Source organism: Amphiura filiformis, chromosome 6 (assembly GCF_039555335.1).
Source record: "Amphiura filiformis chromosome 6, Afil_fr2py, whole genome shotgun sequence".
Lineage (NCBI taxonomy): Eukaryota > Metazoa > Echinodermata > Ophiuroidea > Amphilepidida > Amphiuridae > Amphiura > Amphiura filiformis.
The window spans coordinates 12,699,016-12,715,473 of record NC_092633.1 but is presented as its reverse complement, the minus strand read 5'-3'; the positions used below and the strand labels follow the sequence as shown (position 1 = coordinate 12,715,473).

The 16,458-nt window shown below is 35.9% G+C and overlaps 1 protein-coding gene across 1 annotated transcript; it reads left to right on the top strand.

Moving 5' to 3' along the window:
- The first annotated feature begins 6,040 nt into the window (after positions 1-6,040).
- On the top strand, positions 6,041-16,059 carry LOC140154357 (iron-sulfur cluster co-chaperone protein HscB-like). The gene is made up of 6 exons (XM_072176924.1): positions 6,041-6,225; positions 8,779-8,875; positions 9,819-9,908; positions 11,748-11,889; positions 14,558-14,605; positions 15,748-16,059. The coding sequence occupies exons 1-6, from the start codon at positions 6,041-6,043 to the stop codon at positions 15,840-15,842; spliced, it is 657 nt and encodes a 218-aa protein (XP_072033025.1). The 3' UTR covers positions 15,843-16,059.
- The last annotated feature ends 399 nt before the right edge of the window (positions 16,060-16,458 follow it).

The following is a 16,458-nucleotide window of genomic DNA, read 5'->3' as shown; positions in this document are numbered from 1 at the left end:
TTAAAAGTGTTGACCTAAAAATTTGTCGAAAAATGTTTGCAAAAATATTTTACAATAACATTTTTAAACATTTATAAAATATTGTTGTAGTGTGTTTTCATACAAAACGTTTTAAAACGTTTCCATGACCTTTATATAACCCGACATTTAATGTTATTGAAACGTTTTAATCGAAACCAAAGCCTAAAGTATAACATGTTTAAAACATTATCAAATCATTTTTGTGTTTGCTGGGATGATGTCACAATGACATAACTGAAATAAGAAAACCTTATTTGTGAGTAGCAAACCATATCTAAAATTAGAAAGAGTGAACCTAATTGGGTATTCTGTCTGTCAGGCTTTTGCACCATACATCACTCTTACTCTCGAGTTGTACTCTAAATTGTCCTAGTCTTAAAAGGGTATTTCGTGATCCTAGCATCCTCTTTTTATGACATTTTTCAGTACATATCCACGAAAAAAGCATATTCCCAAAATTTCAGTTGATTCCGATTTTGCGTTTGCGAGTTATGCATGATTTATGTGTATTACACTGCTCCATAGACAATACGTTGTAATTTCGTTCTGGTGCAAAGGATTGCTCATATGTGACCGTCCACGGAGAATGAGCCGTAAATTCCTCCCCTGTCAATTTTGTTTTATTTCGTGTTTAAAAAATAAACATCATAAACTTAGAAATGGTATATCATTTGCCTTCAAACGATATCCAGAAGCGGAGTTATGGTTAGTTAAACTTTGCTCCTTCAACAAAATTATAGCTTTTTTCGTCTCTATGTGTGTCTCTTTTCCACATTGCTGGCAATAAATATCAAACAGTCATAATTGGCGGTCATTTCAAATCATCCCCAAGTCAACGAGGTTTAAGAAGGTTCTCTCATTGTTAATTGTTGGTTATGCATACCTATACAAATAACCCACCACTTGAAAATGATTTAGCAAAAGCAAACAAAGACCAGAGCTATTAAAAGTTCTATAGCCATCTAAGGTAGAAGCTTATTATCCACTTCAATAATAGGATTATTGATTGGTGTTGTGACTATCCAAATAAGACAGATGTCGCGCCAGCTTAAGTGACCGATGAATACAACCTTCGTACACATTTTACACCATAACTCAGAATACAATTTAGGGAATTTACGGCTCGTTTGTGCTGCCGGGTCACATATGTATGCAGATTGCAGAACATACTAGGCCATTATTTTTACCTTTGCCTACCCCTCTGACAACTTAACCCCTGATAAACAAGAATGTAGCAGATACCCAGCAAACAAAAAAAACTTTTATCGACATTTTTCGCAGATATTTAGAAAAGGTTGCCAGAAAAGTTTTAAATGTTAGGTTACCGTAAAACCTCGTCTACAAGCATATAGAGTGTACAAGCATATACAAACAAATACTATTGTAAGACCAATCTATTGCATTGGGATATTTGAGGCTGCTTCGTTTTAATATAGCTTTCATCAAAATAACTCTATATGCTTGTAGAAAAGGTGTAACGTATATTATAAAGGGTATAATGTGTTTTGATAACATTCAAAAACATTTTTTGATAACTTACTACAAATATTCTAAAATAATGTTATTTTATAGTGTTAAAAAAATGTTTGGCAAAATTATTTTGAAAAAACATTTTACAGTAACATTTTGACAACATTTTAAAAATGTGGTTGTAGTGTGTTTTAATTCAACATTTTCATGACTTTATATAACCTGTTATTAAATGTTATTACCAACACCAAAAACCAAAATGAAACCAGTTCAGAACCTTTTAAAATATTTTTCGGTTTGCTGGGAAGTAACCCCTGATACACCACTAAGAAAAGAATATAGCAGATATGTGAGTGGGGTGAGTATATAAGTCTTGGCAATTTTGTTGTTGTTGTTAAAATCAGCTCAAATAATTTGTGAAAATGATTATGATACCTTAAAATGTTTATCCCACACTGAAATGACTCTGAAATGACTCTGACAACTGAAAATGTATGTAATATCATAGTAAAGACTTTTTTAATTGCAACTAATGGTTATTGAGCCCGGCAGGGCATGAAAGCAAGGGTAAATTGTAACAAATTGTAATGCCACAAAATACATCACAATCCTTTTATATTATGCTGACTGACTGTAGAGGGCAGTATCACATTATTTGTGCAATTCAGAGCTGTTTTGCCAAGGTCTGTTCCTGGGTACCTTATCACTGCATTTCATATTATTAATAGTAATCTAGTATTCAGTGTGTAAAAATCACATAGTTATATGTTACATCTAATAATTATGTGAAACCAAACCTTATGAGCTATACCATTTTCCACCCTGATGTGGCAGTGACGTCAGTGCACATTTGCAGCTACAAATCGCTAGTGTTCTCTCAAAGTACTGGCATACATATGCACATAGATATGCACGCGAAACAGCTGCCTGAACGCTTTGACGTCACTGCCACATCAGGGTGGAAAATGGTCATCTCCAGATCTGTACTGTGTATAACTTATCCATGGTTATAAAACTATTTTATTTGTCATTTTTTCATGTATGTTTTTTCCAACGTCATGAATAGTGACGACAGGCCCCAATACCTAAGTCACATATATAATCCTCTATTGAGTGACAATTCTGCACCCTCTGTGGTCGGAATTAGTCTAACCGGAAGATGTTAAATGTTACTGTATATTATTGCCAGGAACAAGTGATTTGCGCGAAAAAAATAGCCAACTTTTTTTCAGTGCAAATCATGTATCCCTGCCCATAGGAAAAAAATAGCCAATTTGCGCGGATATTGCGCAGAAAAAAAGTTCCGCGCAAATCACTTTATTGCAGGTTAAAAACAAGGAAATTTGTTATTTTTGAGACTGATCATTTCCAACATTTTTCCCTCATCGACATTTGTTGATATTGTGCAGGCCAGATGTTATGGCATGTTCACTGATTGACATTCTGTCCTTTTTGAAGCTTTCACACAATAACCAATTAGATTTCTAGCTTGGTAGGGTATTAGAGTATGATCACCTCTGGTGCTGTACACTTTGTGTCATTGAATGTTATTTTCATTTTTTAGGAATATAAATAACTTAATTGGCATATTCTCTGTATTTACAAGCATTTGTTGTGGGCCCACTATAATTACAAGCCATTAATTATACAGTCATTACATAATATACAGTGGTTATGAAAATTCTGATATTTTATGTAAATATGTCATCTAATAAGAGGATTATCAGTATCATTTTTGAAATCACCCACTATGTGTTGAACTTTTATACTTTTCAATAAATTTCAATGTTCAAATCTATAGCAGACAAAACATGGCATTAACAAAAAAGCCAAAAAAGGAAAGAAAAACATTAAAAATAAAAAAATAAAACATTTTATTAATTTGAGCTGACTTTTGAGTGTTTATGTTCATAACCAAAAATAAACAAAATCTATTGAAATCATGTGACAACGAATATGGACGAGATGGTCGAAATGAAGCCAGTACTGACATGTACAGCACTGACGGTCCCCGTGTATTCAAACAAAATAAAAGTAAGATATTTTGTGGGCTTTAGAAATTCTGAGACTTTGAAACCAATATTGTGAAATTTATGAGTAACTTTTTTACAAACTAGATTATACATTGTTCATATCCTTGCCAATGTTGTTGTTATAAAATCATTTAAGTGTTTGAAAATTACAAAATTTGTTTTAATATTGGTGCTTTAAATTATTATTTTTAAATATGTACATTGTATATAATGGTATGTAATGAGATACTATATAAATAAAGAATTACATTGAATATTCATTTTGATTGTTGCCTTTTCCTTGTGCATTTTGTAATTTGAGGACACTAAAATCTCAAACAGAAGTTAAATGATTTTCCTCCTTATACTGTCCGGCCGGTTTTAGAATTATTCTCATATGGGTATTCATCGCGTATAGGGCCTAGTATTCCTCTCTCCACACCCCCAGTCAAAATAACAAATTTGAGAAATGTCAATTTTTTTTTTTGCACCGTGTTTTCGAAAGAATTTTTACCTGAATTTTTAGAGCCTTTTTTAAAGGTGACTCGTAAATATGTGTCAACATTGCTTGCCCTCAGTTTCACCGGCCAAAAATTGTTTACCCTCCTCTTTTAGCTTGCCTTTAACTATAAATTCATGTTAAAAAAAATTAATATTAAATAATATGATGAAAGAGTCGGGTTATCCCTCGTCAAAAATTATCTCAGTGACGAAAAACTCACAATCCCCTTTCGGGACCACAAGGGGCTGTGCACTAATCATGAGCCGGGGCAGTTAACTTTCCGTGTGCCATTGTCTCCCGCCGCCACGCCCCCGCCTGCCAAAAACTCTTTTCCCCCTTTACACGTTGGACTATGGTCTAGATAAAAGCTAAAATCTGCATATTTTAGTATCATACTGTTTGTATTAGAGCTGCCCCCATATGCCCTCACTGCCACCCCCCCCCCCCTTGGGCTTTGGCTGGTCAAAAAAATCCCCCTCACCGTACCATGATATCCTTCTGGCCCTAGGACCCGGGGGCACACTATAGTAAAATATTTTGGTGGGTATGTTCCCCCAGAATTTTTAGGTGATGGGTCTTTGGGAGCTGACGGCACCGGTAAAAAGGGGGTCTTTTGGAGCTGCGAACCGTAAAATGGGGACTTTTGCGAACAGTAATAATCAAGGGTGGATGGTGTGAACTGTTGAAATTCTAGAATTCTGACAATTTCAAGTTTTTGACAGTCTGCGTCAGAAATCTTGGAATTGTCAAAATTCCAGAATTTCGACAATTCTAAGAATCTGATGCAGCAAGGGTCTTTCTTGGCTTTTTGGTCGCCTGAAAAAAACCCAGAATATGAGGAATGAGCAATGGTCTTTTAGAGCTGAAATTATCAAAATCCGGGGGGGGGGGACTCCAACTTTGGAGGTGACGCGTATGTAGGGCTGTTAAGACCCCCTTTTTCCGTGTCGCTGTCACCCAAAGACCCCATATTTTTTTATGAACACATGCTCTGTCACCCGAAGACCCCTATTTTCATTTGATCTGTCACGGCACCCAAGGACCCTTACAAGTGCAATTTGAAAAGCAACTTATCACTGATTTTGTTACTTATTTTAAAGAAAAAAACCAAAGAAATATGAAGCCATTTAGAACTAGAAATTCGATTTTCGAGGTTTTTGTGGCGCTAGTGTTTCGGCTCTCACCCAAAGTAAAAAAAGGTCATGTTCTCACCCATGACCCCATATTTTTTACATTTTGCTCTCACCGAATGCCAACAATCATGCTCTCACCCAATGACCCCATATTTTTTTTACATTTTGCTCTCACCGAATGCCCCTTAGTGCGAAAGTGCCAGCCCTACACCTATTTCACGGCCCCCCGGTCAAAATCAACTTGGTCTTTCGGAGCTATTATAGGGGGTCTTTCGGAGCTATTATAGGGGGTCTTTCGGAGCTGCGAAATCCAAAAGGGGGGTCTTTCCGGGGAACATACCCGTATGGTCATTTGTGTTAAGTGCCCCCGGGTCCTAGGACTCATAATATTATTGCACAGCGGCCCCTATACGCATAAAAGTTATTTTCCATTGATTGTCAAAGATTGCGACTGTACCCGCCTGGCCGGCTGTACAAACGGTGCTCCTCATTTAAAGGAATTCATCAACATCGTCGATTGAGAGAAAATGGCAGCTTACACAAACTTTTTTCAGCGGAATCGTCCCTTGATTTTTTCAATGATTTTGAAGGACAAGGGCATTTTATTTCCAATTTTCGGGTCGCATATTCTTAACAGTGGCAGAGGAAACCTACCACAGACTAGAGCCATTGCAACAGAGGCTAGATTTTTGAAGAAAAATGCGGTTATGTTTAGGACAAGTTGCAGACGTTTTGGCCCTATGCATTCGCCATTGACATTGTACAAACGCAGTGTGATTCTACCAGTACCACGCTCTTTAGCTCGTTGTACCTTATATTTGACGTGTAAACCGTTTATTTCAGCATGCTGTCATACATCAACACGTAGTTCGTCTTTTCTTCAATGCAACCAACTTTCAAGCATGTCAAGTGCAAGCCCGAGTCGATCATTTTGCTCTCAAAGTGTTTCAAGAACTTGTTGGAATTGTCAAGCCACATCAACGAAAAGTCATGAAAGTAGAAATAATAGTGCAGTGTTCTTTTGCCATGAGTGCAAGGCAATCTTACCAGTTGATGATGAATTAACCTACTTTCAAGTCATGCAATGGTGAGATTTAATACTGACTGACTGACACAACAATGCTGATGCTAAAATCTAAATCACTGAAATCATGATTACAATGTCACAATTAATCACTGAAATCATGATTACAATGTCACAATTAATGACGATATTAAATGAACAAAATTTAGAGGGCTCAATTTCATGATTTACAATGATTTAGAGGGGCTTTGGCAAAGGTGGCCTTTGTAGAATTTAGCATGTGCATGCAAAATTTTGTGTTATTCAGCCCATTTTGTGGTGGGAAAATCAGAATTGTGTACCGTTATGTAAATTTTATTTTCTAAATCAACCCCTTCCCCCGCGATGAAAGCATGGGGTTACTTACAAAAACCCCAGAGCAACATTTGTCAAATTCAAAATCGACTTACAAACTCGACTTTTGCAATGATTGGCAATGTCAATGAACACGTACGTCAAGTTTATAATGTTTGTATAATTGTTTGAAGCATGAGCAAATGATGACATAAAAGTCAAGTTCACAACTTGTTTTGAAGCCGACTACATTTGTAATGTGTAAGCACCCTGCTGTCGGCAAATAATTTATGCCAATCCTTGGTCGCAATCTGAATTCAATGTCGCCATTGAAGTAAAATTTCTCTCTGTGTAAACAGGGGTCTAGGTCTAAACTGGTTTGCTTCAAGTTCAAGATGTTGATGGCAAACTGGACAAAAGCCCTTATGACAACATTTTCCTCCTTGCCAAATAGGAAAGTAACAGTCAGGGGTATAAAACTACAACTACATCCCCTAATAATTGTCTTGGTCACTTATAAAAATATTAAGAGCCAGTCTCCCTCCAAAAAAATAGAATTGTCTCTAAAAAATAATTTTGGTACATATTAGCACCAACAACTCACACCTAAAATATGAGCATGCACAGCGCCCTCGTTCAGCTTGAAAAAATTTCAGCCTCTCTGAGCCTTAAATGTGCAAATGGTAAACTTTGGAGGTGCATAACATCGTGCGCCATCATCATCCCAACCTGCATTTTGCATTTTTTTAAAGTACCAAATGGTTACATTACAAAATCCAAGAAAAAAAATTGGGATCTTGATGGCGCACAAAATCAGCAAATCCAATGATTTGATGAAAAGCGCCCTCGTGCAAACTTCATAGCATCATAACGGGCTGCGCCATCAAGATCCCAAGTCCGAACAAGTTTGAAATTAAAGACCTCCATAGCAAGTTTCATTTTTCAGCAAAAAATTTTTGGGATTTCGTTGGCGCACCGAGTTAACAGAGGTCAAAGGTCAAAATTTCCTATTTTCGCACATTTTTGCAGGCCTTTATTATCGCGCGCCAACGTCACCTGACTCTCCGAATAGCATTTCATCAAAGAAGAGGTAATTCTCTGCAAGAACTGAAAAAATTAGCTTGGGATCTCTTGGTCTTCATATTTTTCTGATTTTTTGAAAATGGACTTTTGGAGGTCAATTTGACCTCTTTTTCCAGATTCCCACTCGAACAATGACGCGCAGCACAATGTGGGTTTTTATTGCATCACAAAAAGTTGCGCGAATAAGATCCCAATTTTATTTTTTCATCGTCTAGCTTCTTTGGCGACCAGTAGACAAAAAACAAGCAACAGCTAATTGGGATCATGTGGGCGCACTAATATAAAAGAGGTCAAAGGTCAAGCTTTGTGCCAAAGTGACGAATATTTGCCTATGTTCCCCTTTGTGACGTCAGCCCGACCAAGAGAATACCATCTGGAACGAACTTCAAATTTGGCGATATTTTTGCTAAACGAATTAATTTGCAAGAAATTTTTGGTACATAAACATTATGTAGCCAGAGGTATCCAGTGGTATGAAAATCTCAACTTTTTTTGAGAAAAGTGGGGGGATGAGGCTGTGGATCACGAAATGCCCTTTTAAATGATAGCAATTTCATCAAATTTGTTTGTTTTCAACATTCTTTTCATTAAAGTTGTTTAAGAGAAATGCATAGATTGCAAGTAGGCCTACTTGAAATCCCAGAGATGTAAAAAAATGCAACTTTTTTTCGGCCTCAAATTTCATAAATGGCTGTATGACAAAACGTCAGCCTGCTACGCTAAATGCTTAAATCATTCTTACATGTTTCTCATTTGCAATTTTTATTTTCTGAGTAATAAACCCATAATTCATCAAATTTCCAGCCGCATTTTTCATTAACTTGTGGAATACATTTCTCTTGATGTGTTCCACAAGTTAATGAAGAATCTTGACTGGAAATTTGATGAATTATGGGTTTATTACTCAGAAAAAAAATTAAAATTGCAAATGAGCAACATGTAAAAATGACTTGGGCATTTAGCGTAGCAGGCTGACGAAATGTTGGACAAAAAAAGTACCACAACTTATCAGGCTACATTTTACACTTTCAGTTAACTTTTATTTAAAGGCCTAGCCGCCTAGGGCCTAACAGTTTTTTAGTGATGCTCAAATTTATGAGGGGGACTTACTTTTTTGGAACCATCTCAATGGTTTGAATTAGAATCAATGGTATCAGCAAAGGATTAAGTGTTTGTGTTTTGCTACTTTTCCAATGACAGTGAACAGAGGTATGACTTGGACGTTAACGAGCTAACACAGACTTTCAGATCTCTACAGCGGCAATTACATCCTGACAAGTACAGTATCAAACCACAGGTAACGTTACAGCCCAAAGTTACAAAAGCCAGGGTCCAAAGTTCATTTGCAAGGACACATGTGTTTTCAAGGCAATTCAGCTAAAGCATGCAGCCATGCAATATGATAGCACCAAGGCAGAATGTACCCAAAATTACACATTTGAAGATGCACCAAGCCAAAGGCATGCACAAGGCAGTATGAATTTTACGTCATGTGTAGAAACTGGTGACAAGTGCACAAACAGCGATTGATAAGAAACATCCAATGGAAAATCCAACACCAGTAAATAACATACGCACTGAACCTTTGCAAACAGAGATGAGGGTGCTGGCAAGTTATTGCACCTGTTTGATAGTTCCCCCCCCCCCCCTTTCTAGCAGCAATTTCAGCAAATTCATTGCAAAGTAACCCATGGAATTGGGGTTTTGGCACTCTGGGAGGGTTTCAATTTCTAAAATTGATTGAAGATCATTGCCCATTCTTGCCCAAAAAACTGATGATTATTTATTTTGTCTGGTAAATAATTGTTACTGGGATGCAGCAAGAAAGGTTTCAATTGACCTTATAAACAAACAAGTACCTAAAATGGAGAATACCAAGGAAATAAGCACACCTGAGAATCAAATGATTTCCACAAAAACATCTTTGTATAAGAATGGAATCTTGAATTGTGCAATAAGACTTGACCTCTGTATCGCCCAACATAACACAAGATAATATAATAGCTACTTATGGAGTTATAGTCTGTAGAAACTAAAAAGTAAGTTGATGAGCAGTGAATGTCAACAAAATTACAATAATGTTAATTTCAACATCAAAAAAGGTCAGCATTTTCCCTTTGGATAAAAGGAAAATTGAGCTACATTTGTATATTTTTTCAACTAGTCAGTTGCATGAAATGAATACTTTCATCTTTAATGATTAATTTTTGTACCTATTTGCTTAATAATAATTTATACAGATAGAGCAGTCGTATTCAGCAGATCAATCTTCAGCAGTGAATAAAGCCTACAGTACTCTTCTCAAACCACTCTCTAGGGGATTATATTTAGTAAGTATTCCTAAGTAAATAAAGGACAAGAACAAATAATAATGAAAGACAAAATAAAAGGAATTATCAGAAACGATTATTAGAGTGAATACCAGGTACATATTACTGATGTGCAGGCCTTGTCTTTTGAGGTGAGTGAGAGTGATCACTCGCCTAAAATGAAGCTGAGGAGAGCTTGTTATCATTCGCCTACATTTGGTGTAATAATAATATAAGTGATTTTAAAATTACTCGCCCACAGCTCACCTGGCAAGTTTTGAGGAGAGTGATTTCTCACTCACCAGCAATTTTCAAAAGCCAATTCCTGGATGTGGCATTCAGTGACTTTGGCTTGTCACAGCAAAATCATCCATTAAATGCCTAACAAATAGAGACACGATTTAGGCAAAGAGCTCAATTCAGTTAAACAGTGAGTGATTATTGTAGCAGGGTGACAATGTGTATGCATTCTTACTGTTTGCCTTTTAACATTCACAATTTCCTTGAATAAAATAATACTTGTTTGCATACTCTGATGTAATCTGTCACTCAAATTCAGAAATGATTTGTTTACGATTTGATGTGATGATTGAAATTTCTGAACATGGCGCCTGGTAAAACAGTGCGCTCTATGGTTAATATTTCACCTTCAAACATACAAATCGTCTCAAAAGTTAGATTTTATAATGGGAAACTTTCTTTCCTAAAAGCACCATGTCAACAATGTCTAGAAAAGTTGCTTTTTGCTTTGTAAAAGGACCATCATTTTTTGACATTCACTATGATTGCTTTTTTCCGATGAAGAGGCACCAGATGATTCAACTTACCTTTTATGCGCTATGGTACTTACTATAGCCAAAATATTTTTGATCATGAGAGCCAACTTGGGTACGCACAGTTACTTGCGTCGAGTGTACTACGCAAATACCTGCGCTTACGGCGCAAACACAGCTTTTGAGAATTGACCAATCACACGGTCATTGCTAGGCAAGGTCAAGCAGGTCGCGCGATCGTGTTATTCTATGAAAAGTAGGCCGACGCAGAAGGTACACCCTCTCATGATCGAGAATTTGTTATTTTGGCTATAATCAAGGGTCATCAGACGCATGCTAGTCTTTGTAATTCAGTCTCAGATTATTGGTTATCTTCTCTTGCTTTGCATAATGTTACAAAAGATACATCTGCTTTACCATAACCAGAGATGCCACTTTTCATGTTTAAACCTGAATTCAAGTCCAAATTCTTGCATTTTTTTATTTATTTTCAGTCCCTTTTGGGGCTTTTGGCCTGCATTTGCATGCTTTTTCAGGTTTTCCTGACCAGTTTCAGGTTTTTGAGTGAAACTGAGTGGCATATCTACATATAACCATAATTGCAATCCATGGATGGTATAATGAACCTCCCCTGAAATATATTTGTATTTAAAGGGTAAACCAACTTCAACAATTAAAAACAATTTGTTTAAGGGGGTACTACACCCCTGGCCAATTTTGTGCTTATTTTTGCATTTTTCTCAAAAATTATAACACATTGGTGACAAGTAAGATATGTATATTATAGGGGCAAGGACTACAACTATTGTACTGAAAATTCAGCAACTCAAAGCAAGTAGTTATTGATTTATTGATCAAATATTGGTTTTCCCTCATTTTTGACTGTAACTCCACAACTGTTGTCTGTGCTGAAATAAAATTTCCAGTGCAGTAGTTGTAGTCCTTGCCCCTATAATATACATATCTTACTTGTCCCCAATGCGCTATAATTTTGAGAAAATGCAAAAAAGGCACAAAATTGGCCAGGGGAAAGTACCCTCTTAAAGTAAGGATTGTTGATTGGTAGATTGGTTTAAATCTATTGCAGCTTGGGTTAAATGGCTATTCTATAGAAGAAAACGATTCATCAGTGGAACCTGAATTTCTCATGGAAATTATGGAGATAAATGAGGATCTAGCAGAAACAAAGGATAAGGAGAAAGTCAAGCAGATCAGAGCTAAAAATAGTGGCAAGTATTACTATTAGAAATTTGAATTGGAAATATGTTAAATCAAAACTCAGTAGACAGAAGACAAGAGAAAAATCTCATGCTATATTTGCACAAATGATTTGTTTTCTGTTTATTCCCTTTATTTCACACAATAATTGTTACAAATGCATATTTCCAGTATTTATAGTTATTCATTATGAAAAAGCATTATGTTTGAAAAAATGATTTGTGAATAAAGAGGAGTAGCGTATTATACCAATGTCAAATTAATATGGTAAAGAATGAGGTTAACCGTGATATAACTGAGACCTGCAGCAGTATTCAACTTCATTATACAGCCTGTCTCAAAACAAATTGTGCAAGTGAAAAGCGCCCTCTTTGGCAATTAGAAAATACCGTTGTGACATAATGCTTACATCAGCGTCACGGCCGCAGTCTTAGCTCTCAAATGTCGTTTGTTCTGTTCAATTTGCTTGTTCCAATTTCGAGATATGTTTATTTAACAACGAAAGGGTAAAATCACAATTGTGCCACTTTTACTAGGGAAGAGAGCTGTACATGTAAATCAATGATAGCTGATGTTGATGCGTCTGATGCACTCCCACGCATCAACATCAGCACGCGTGCATTATTTTGTCTAATATCTCTCCCAACAAGTAATACGCGTTCATTAACCTACAACATGTATAAGTGCGCAATATTTGTTTGTCTTTTAACATGTCTTAAGGGCTGGGGTATGAACGTTTGGACAGTATTTATTGTGGGACATTAGAGCACATCAGACATATCGAATTGCATTCTGAATACAAAGAATGTCCTTCTGATATCAAATAATTTTGATTTTTGAAATTCACAATGTAATACACATTTTATGGCAAATGATTAAAAATTGATATTTTTGATATGTAACAGTACTCGAAGTGAATTTTATAAATCTGATGATTTATACTTAAACTGTATGTAGGTGGGATGAAAAGCCGACGATCAATTGAACATTTTGACCTTTCGTATTGAAGATATGAATTTTTTTCCCAAAACACCAAAAAAAATTAGGTCTTTTTGGGAAAAAATCCATATCTTCAATATGAAAGGTCAAAATTTTCAATTGATCGTCGTCGGCTTTTCCTCCCAGCTACATACACTAAGACTATATCATTAAATTTATAAAATTACTCAAAAATGTGAAAAATATCAAATTTTAATAATTTGTCATAAAATTTGTATTATATCGTGAATTTCAAAAAACTGAAAATTATTTGATATCAGAAAGACATTCTTCGTATTCAGAATGCAATTCGATATGTCTGATGTGCTCTCACGTCCCACAAAAAATACTGTCGAAACGCTCATTCCAGATCCCTTAAGTGACTAAGAGAACAGTATTTACCATGATAAAATCATTGACATGCACATGCAGAACAGCAGAATGTGAAATCCATTTTTACAGCAGAATGTGAAATATTTATTTATCTTTTAATCTCTTTTAAGTTGACAAAGAGAATCATCATTCCTGCATCATGATAAAACTTGAAAACTAGAACTTGATGATACATGTAAAGCCCTCTTCCCTAGTAAAAGTGGCACAATTGGGATTTTACCCTTTCGTCTGTAACTAAACATATCTCGAGATTAAAACAAGCAAATTGAACAAAACAAACGGTATTTGAGAGCTAAGACTACACCCTTGACGTTGATGTAAGCATTATGTCACAACGGTATTTTCTAATTGCCAGAGAGGGCGCTCTTCACTTGCACAATTGTTTTTGAGACAGGCTGTATAATGTCACCTAATTTGGTACCAGAATGTGAAATATTTATTTATCTTTTAATCTCTTTTAAGTTGACAAAGAGAATCATCATTCCTGCATCATGATAAAACTTGAAAACTAGAACTTGATGATACATGTAAAGCCCTCTTCCCTAGTAAAAGTGGCACAATTGGGATTTTACCCTTTCGTCTTTAACTAAACATATCTCGAGATTAAAACAAGCAAATTGAACAAAACAAACGGTATTTGAGAGCTAAGACTACACCCTTGACGTTGATGTAAGCATTATGTCACAACGGTATTTTCTAATTGCCAGAGAGGGCGCTCTTCACTTGCACAATTGTTTTTGAGACAGGCTGTATAATGTCACCTAATTTGGTACCACCAAGAGAAACCACAAGTGACTTTGAGTACACTCACAAATTGTGAGGCATGGTCACATCAGAATTCAAAAGTAAGAAATGTATACATCTTAGATTATTAATATACAGATTGGAATTTTCCATGCCTGTGCCCTCTAAGCGTACTCGAATTCAGCTGATGCCAGTACAGCATACAGACCTGGCGATATCGCTTATCTTACGCGCGAAGTTTCTTTTGTGTACGCTTGCGCTGTTTGCGCTATATTTGAATTTGTTCACGCGGTACCTGACTTAGCGTCGATCCCCTGAGGCAACATGCCATGTTTCCACGGTATGGTATACATATACTGGAATTTCACACATGTATACTTAGCCTATATTTGTAGGTCAAAATTATGTGTGGATTACAATAACATACAATGAACTGTGCATAAATTGCATGACCAATAACAGAAGCTTTACTGAAGTAGAATAACCTTCCACAATAAGTCAAATATAATATTCAATAAATAATGCTTAAATTTTTCCCATTACATTTGTCTTCTTTTTGCACAGGAAAGTTGACCGAGCTCATCCAGGACCTGACAAAAGTATTTTCAAATAGTAAGTATACTAATATCAACTAATGTTAATTTAGCTCAGTTCTTCTTTGCTGCAGATTTAAGCAATTATACAAAATTAATGCACTCCAGGTATCTTTATGTTTGCTCTGATTGGTTCTCACTATCTAAGAGTTTATAAAGTAGTTTTTAGGTCGTCGGAATGAAAAGACTTCATGGCATCACATTCACAAGTTGTGTGTCCGTCAATCTGTCAGTCTGTGTGGCTGGGTGTCTGTCCGTCCGTCAACAATTTGGTCTCATATGAACAGTTCAAATCCTATTGCAACCATTATTATGTTTTGATGAATCCAAGAGTGTGAAAATATTGGATCCATCACATAATAATGATAAAATTGGATGCTTAAGCCCAATATTTATTAGTCTCGCTATGAGTTTTAAAATATTGGACTCGACTATGTCTCTTCCAATAATTTTTATACTCATAGCTCGACCAATAAATATGGGCTCAATCGCTAATTTTATATCAAACTTGGATCATAGCTGCTCTATGGGAACCCTCATCTATTAGTGGTATTCAAGGTCATATGCTGAGGTCATAGGTCATTTGAGGTCAACTTGTAAGTAGGCTGAAAATACAAAATCTGGTCTCACATAAACAGTTCACATCCAAATGCACCCTAACTTGAGCCAAAACTGCATTATGGGAACTTTCATGTAATAGTGGTGTTCAAGATCACATAATGAGGTCAAAGGTCATTTAAGTCAACCTGTAATATTTCACATTAATATTTAGTTTACTATGCGTGGTGTTCACTACCCATATCTTCGGACGCCCTATCGGGGACCGCCATCCCTATTTTTATTTATGCATGTTTCTTCATACATAGTACCAGTTATTGTTTTTCTTGTCCCATATCTTACAAGCTTTCTTGCAATCACTTTCTCTGTTTAATCCTCATTTAACAGGAGGGTTGCAAGCCGGTTTAGAGAATCCACCAAATCATTTCTTGTGTAACAGATGTGCATGAATCAACTGATTGTCAACTATTATTTAAAGTCTACACACCAGATTATTTGGGATGCAAATGCAATAAAGGATACATTTCATCAATTGTACAGTAGGTTTTAAGGCTGTATTGTCAGATGCTGTAACCAATTTTAATTGTTTTGTTTATCTTGCAGATGATTTTGTAACTGCCCGTAACATCCTGGTATATCTCAAGTATTATGCCAACATCGAGGATAAAGCCAAGGAGATTCTAGGCACCGATGCATAACCCAAGTATTTGAAATAATTAAGTATACAATTTACGCACAAATCACATTATTCTGTGCTGATTGAATCTTTCTTACTAGGAAAGAAAATTAAAACATTCATTCAACATAGCTTTATGGGAATTCTTTTATCAATATTTAGATACATTATATTACAATTTTGTCTGCTCCCAGACAGTAGTAGAGTGATGGAGTGTGCCTTACTGTTGTCTGGTCATGTATTTACTTTGTATGTGTCTGGGGACATGTATTGTTGACTAAGATGATCTCAGTATCTATGTTGAATGATTGTTTTAATCTGTTGTAACAATTGTAAAAGTATTCTAGCCCTGGATATGGGACTATCCCATTAACTTTGTACCATCATGTATGCCACCTTTGATGTGTATACCAGAGGCCCGGGGTACTCAAGTTTGGTTTTGGTAGGGACGTGCCACTGAGAATTTGAAAGTGGACCCATAAATATACCAATTTTTCAAGAAATTTGGACCCATTGATATACCAAAAGTCAAAATTTTCGGCCGAATTTAACCCGAATTGTCCTAGTTTTTACAAATTTTCCCAAAATTTTTGGAAAATTTTGAAAATTTTTGCTAAATTAACGAAAAATTGGGCTAT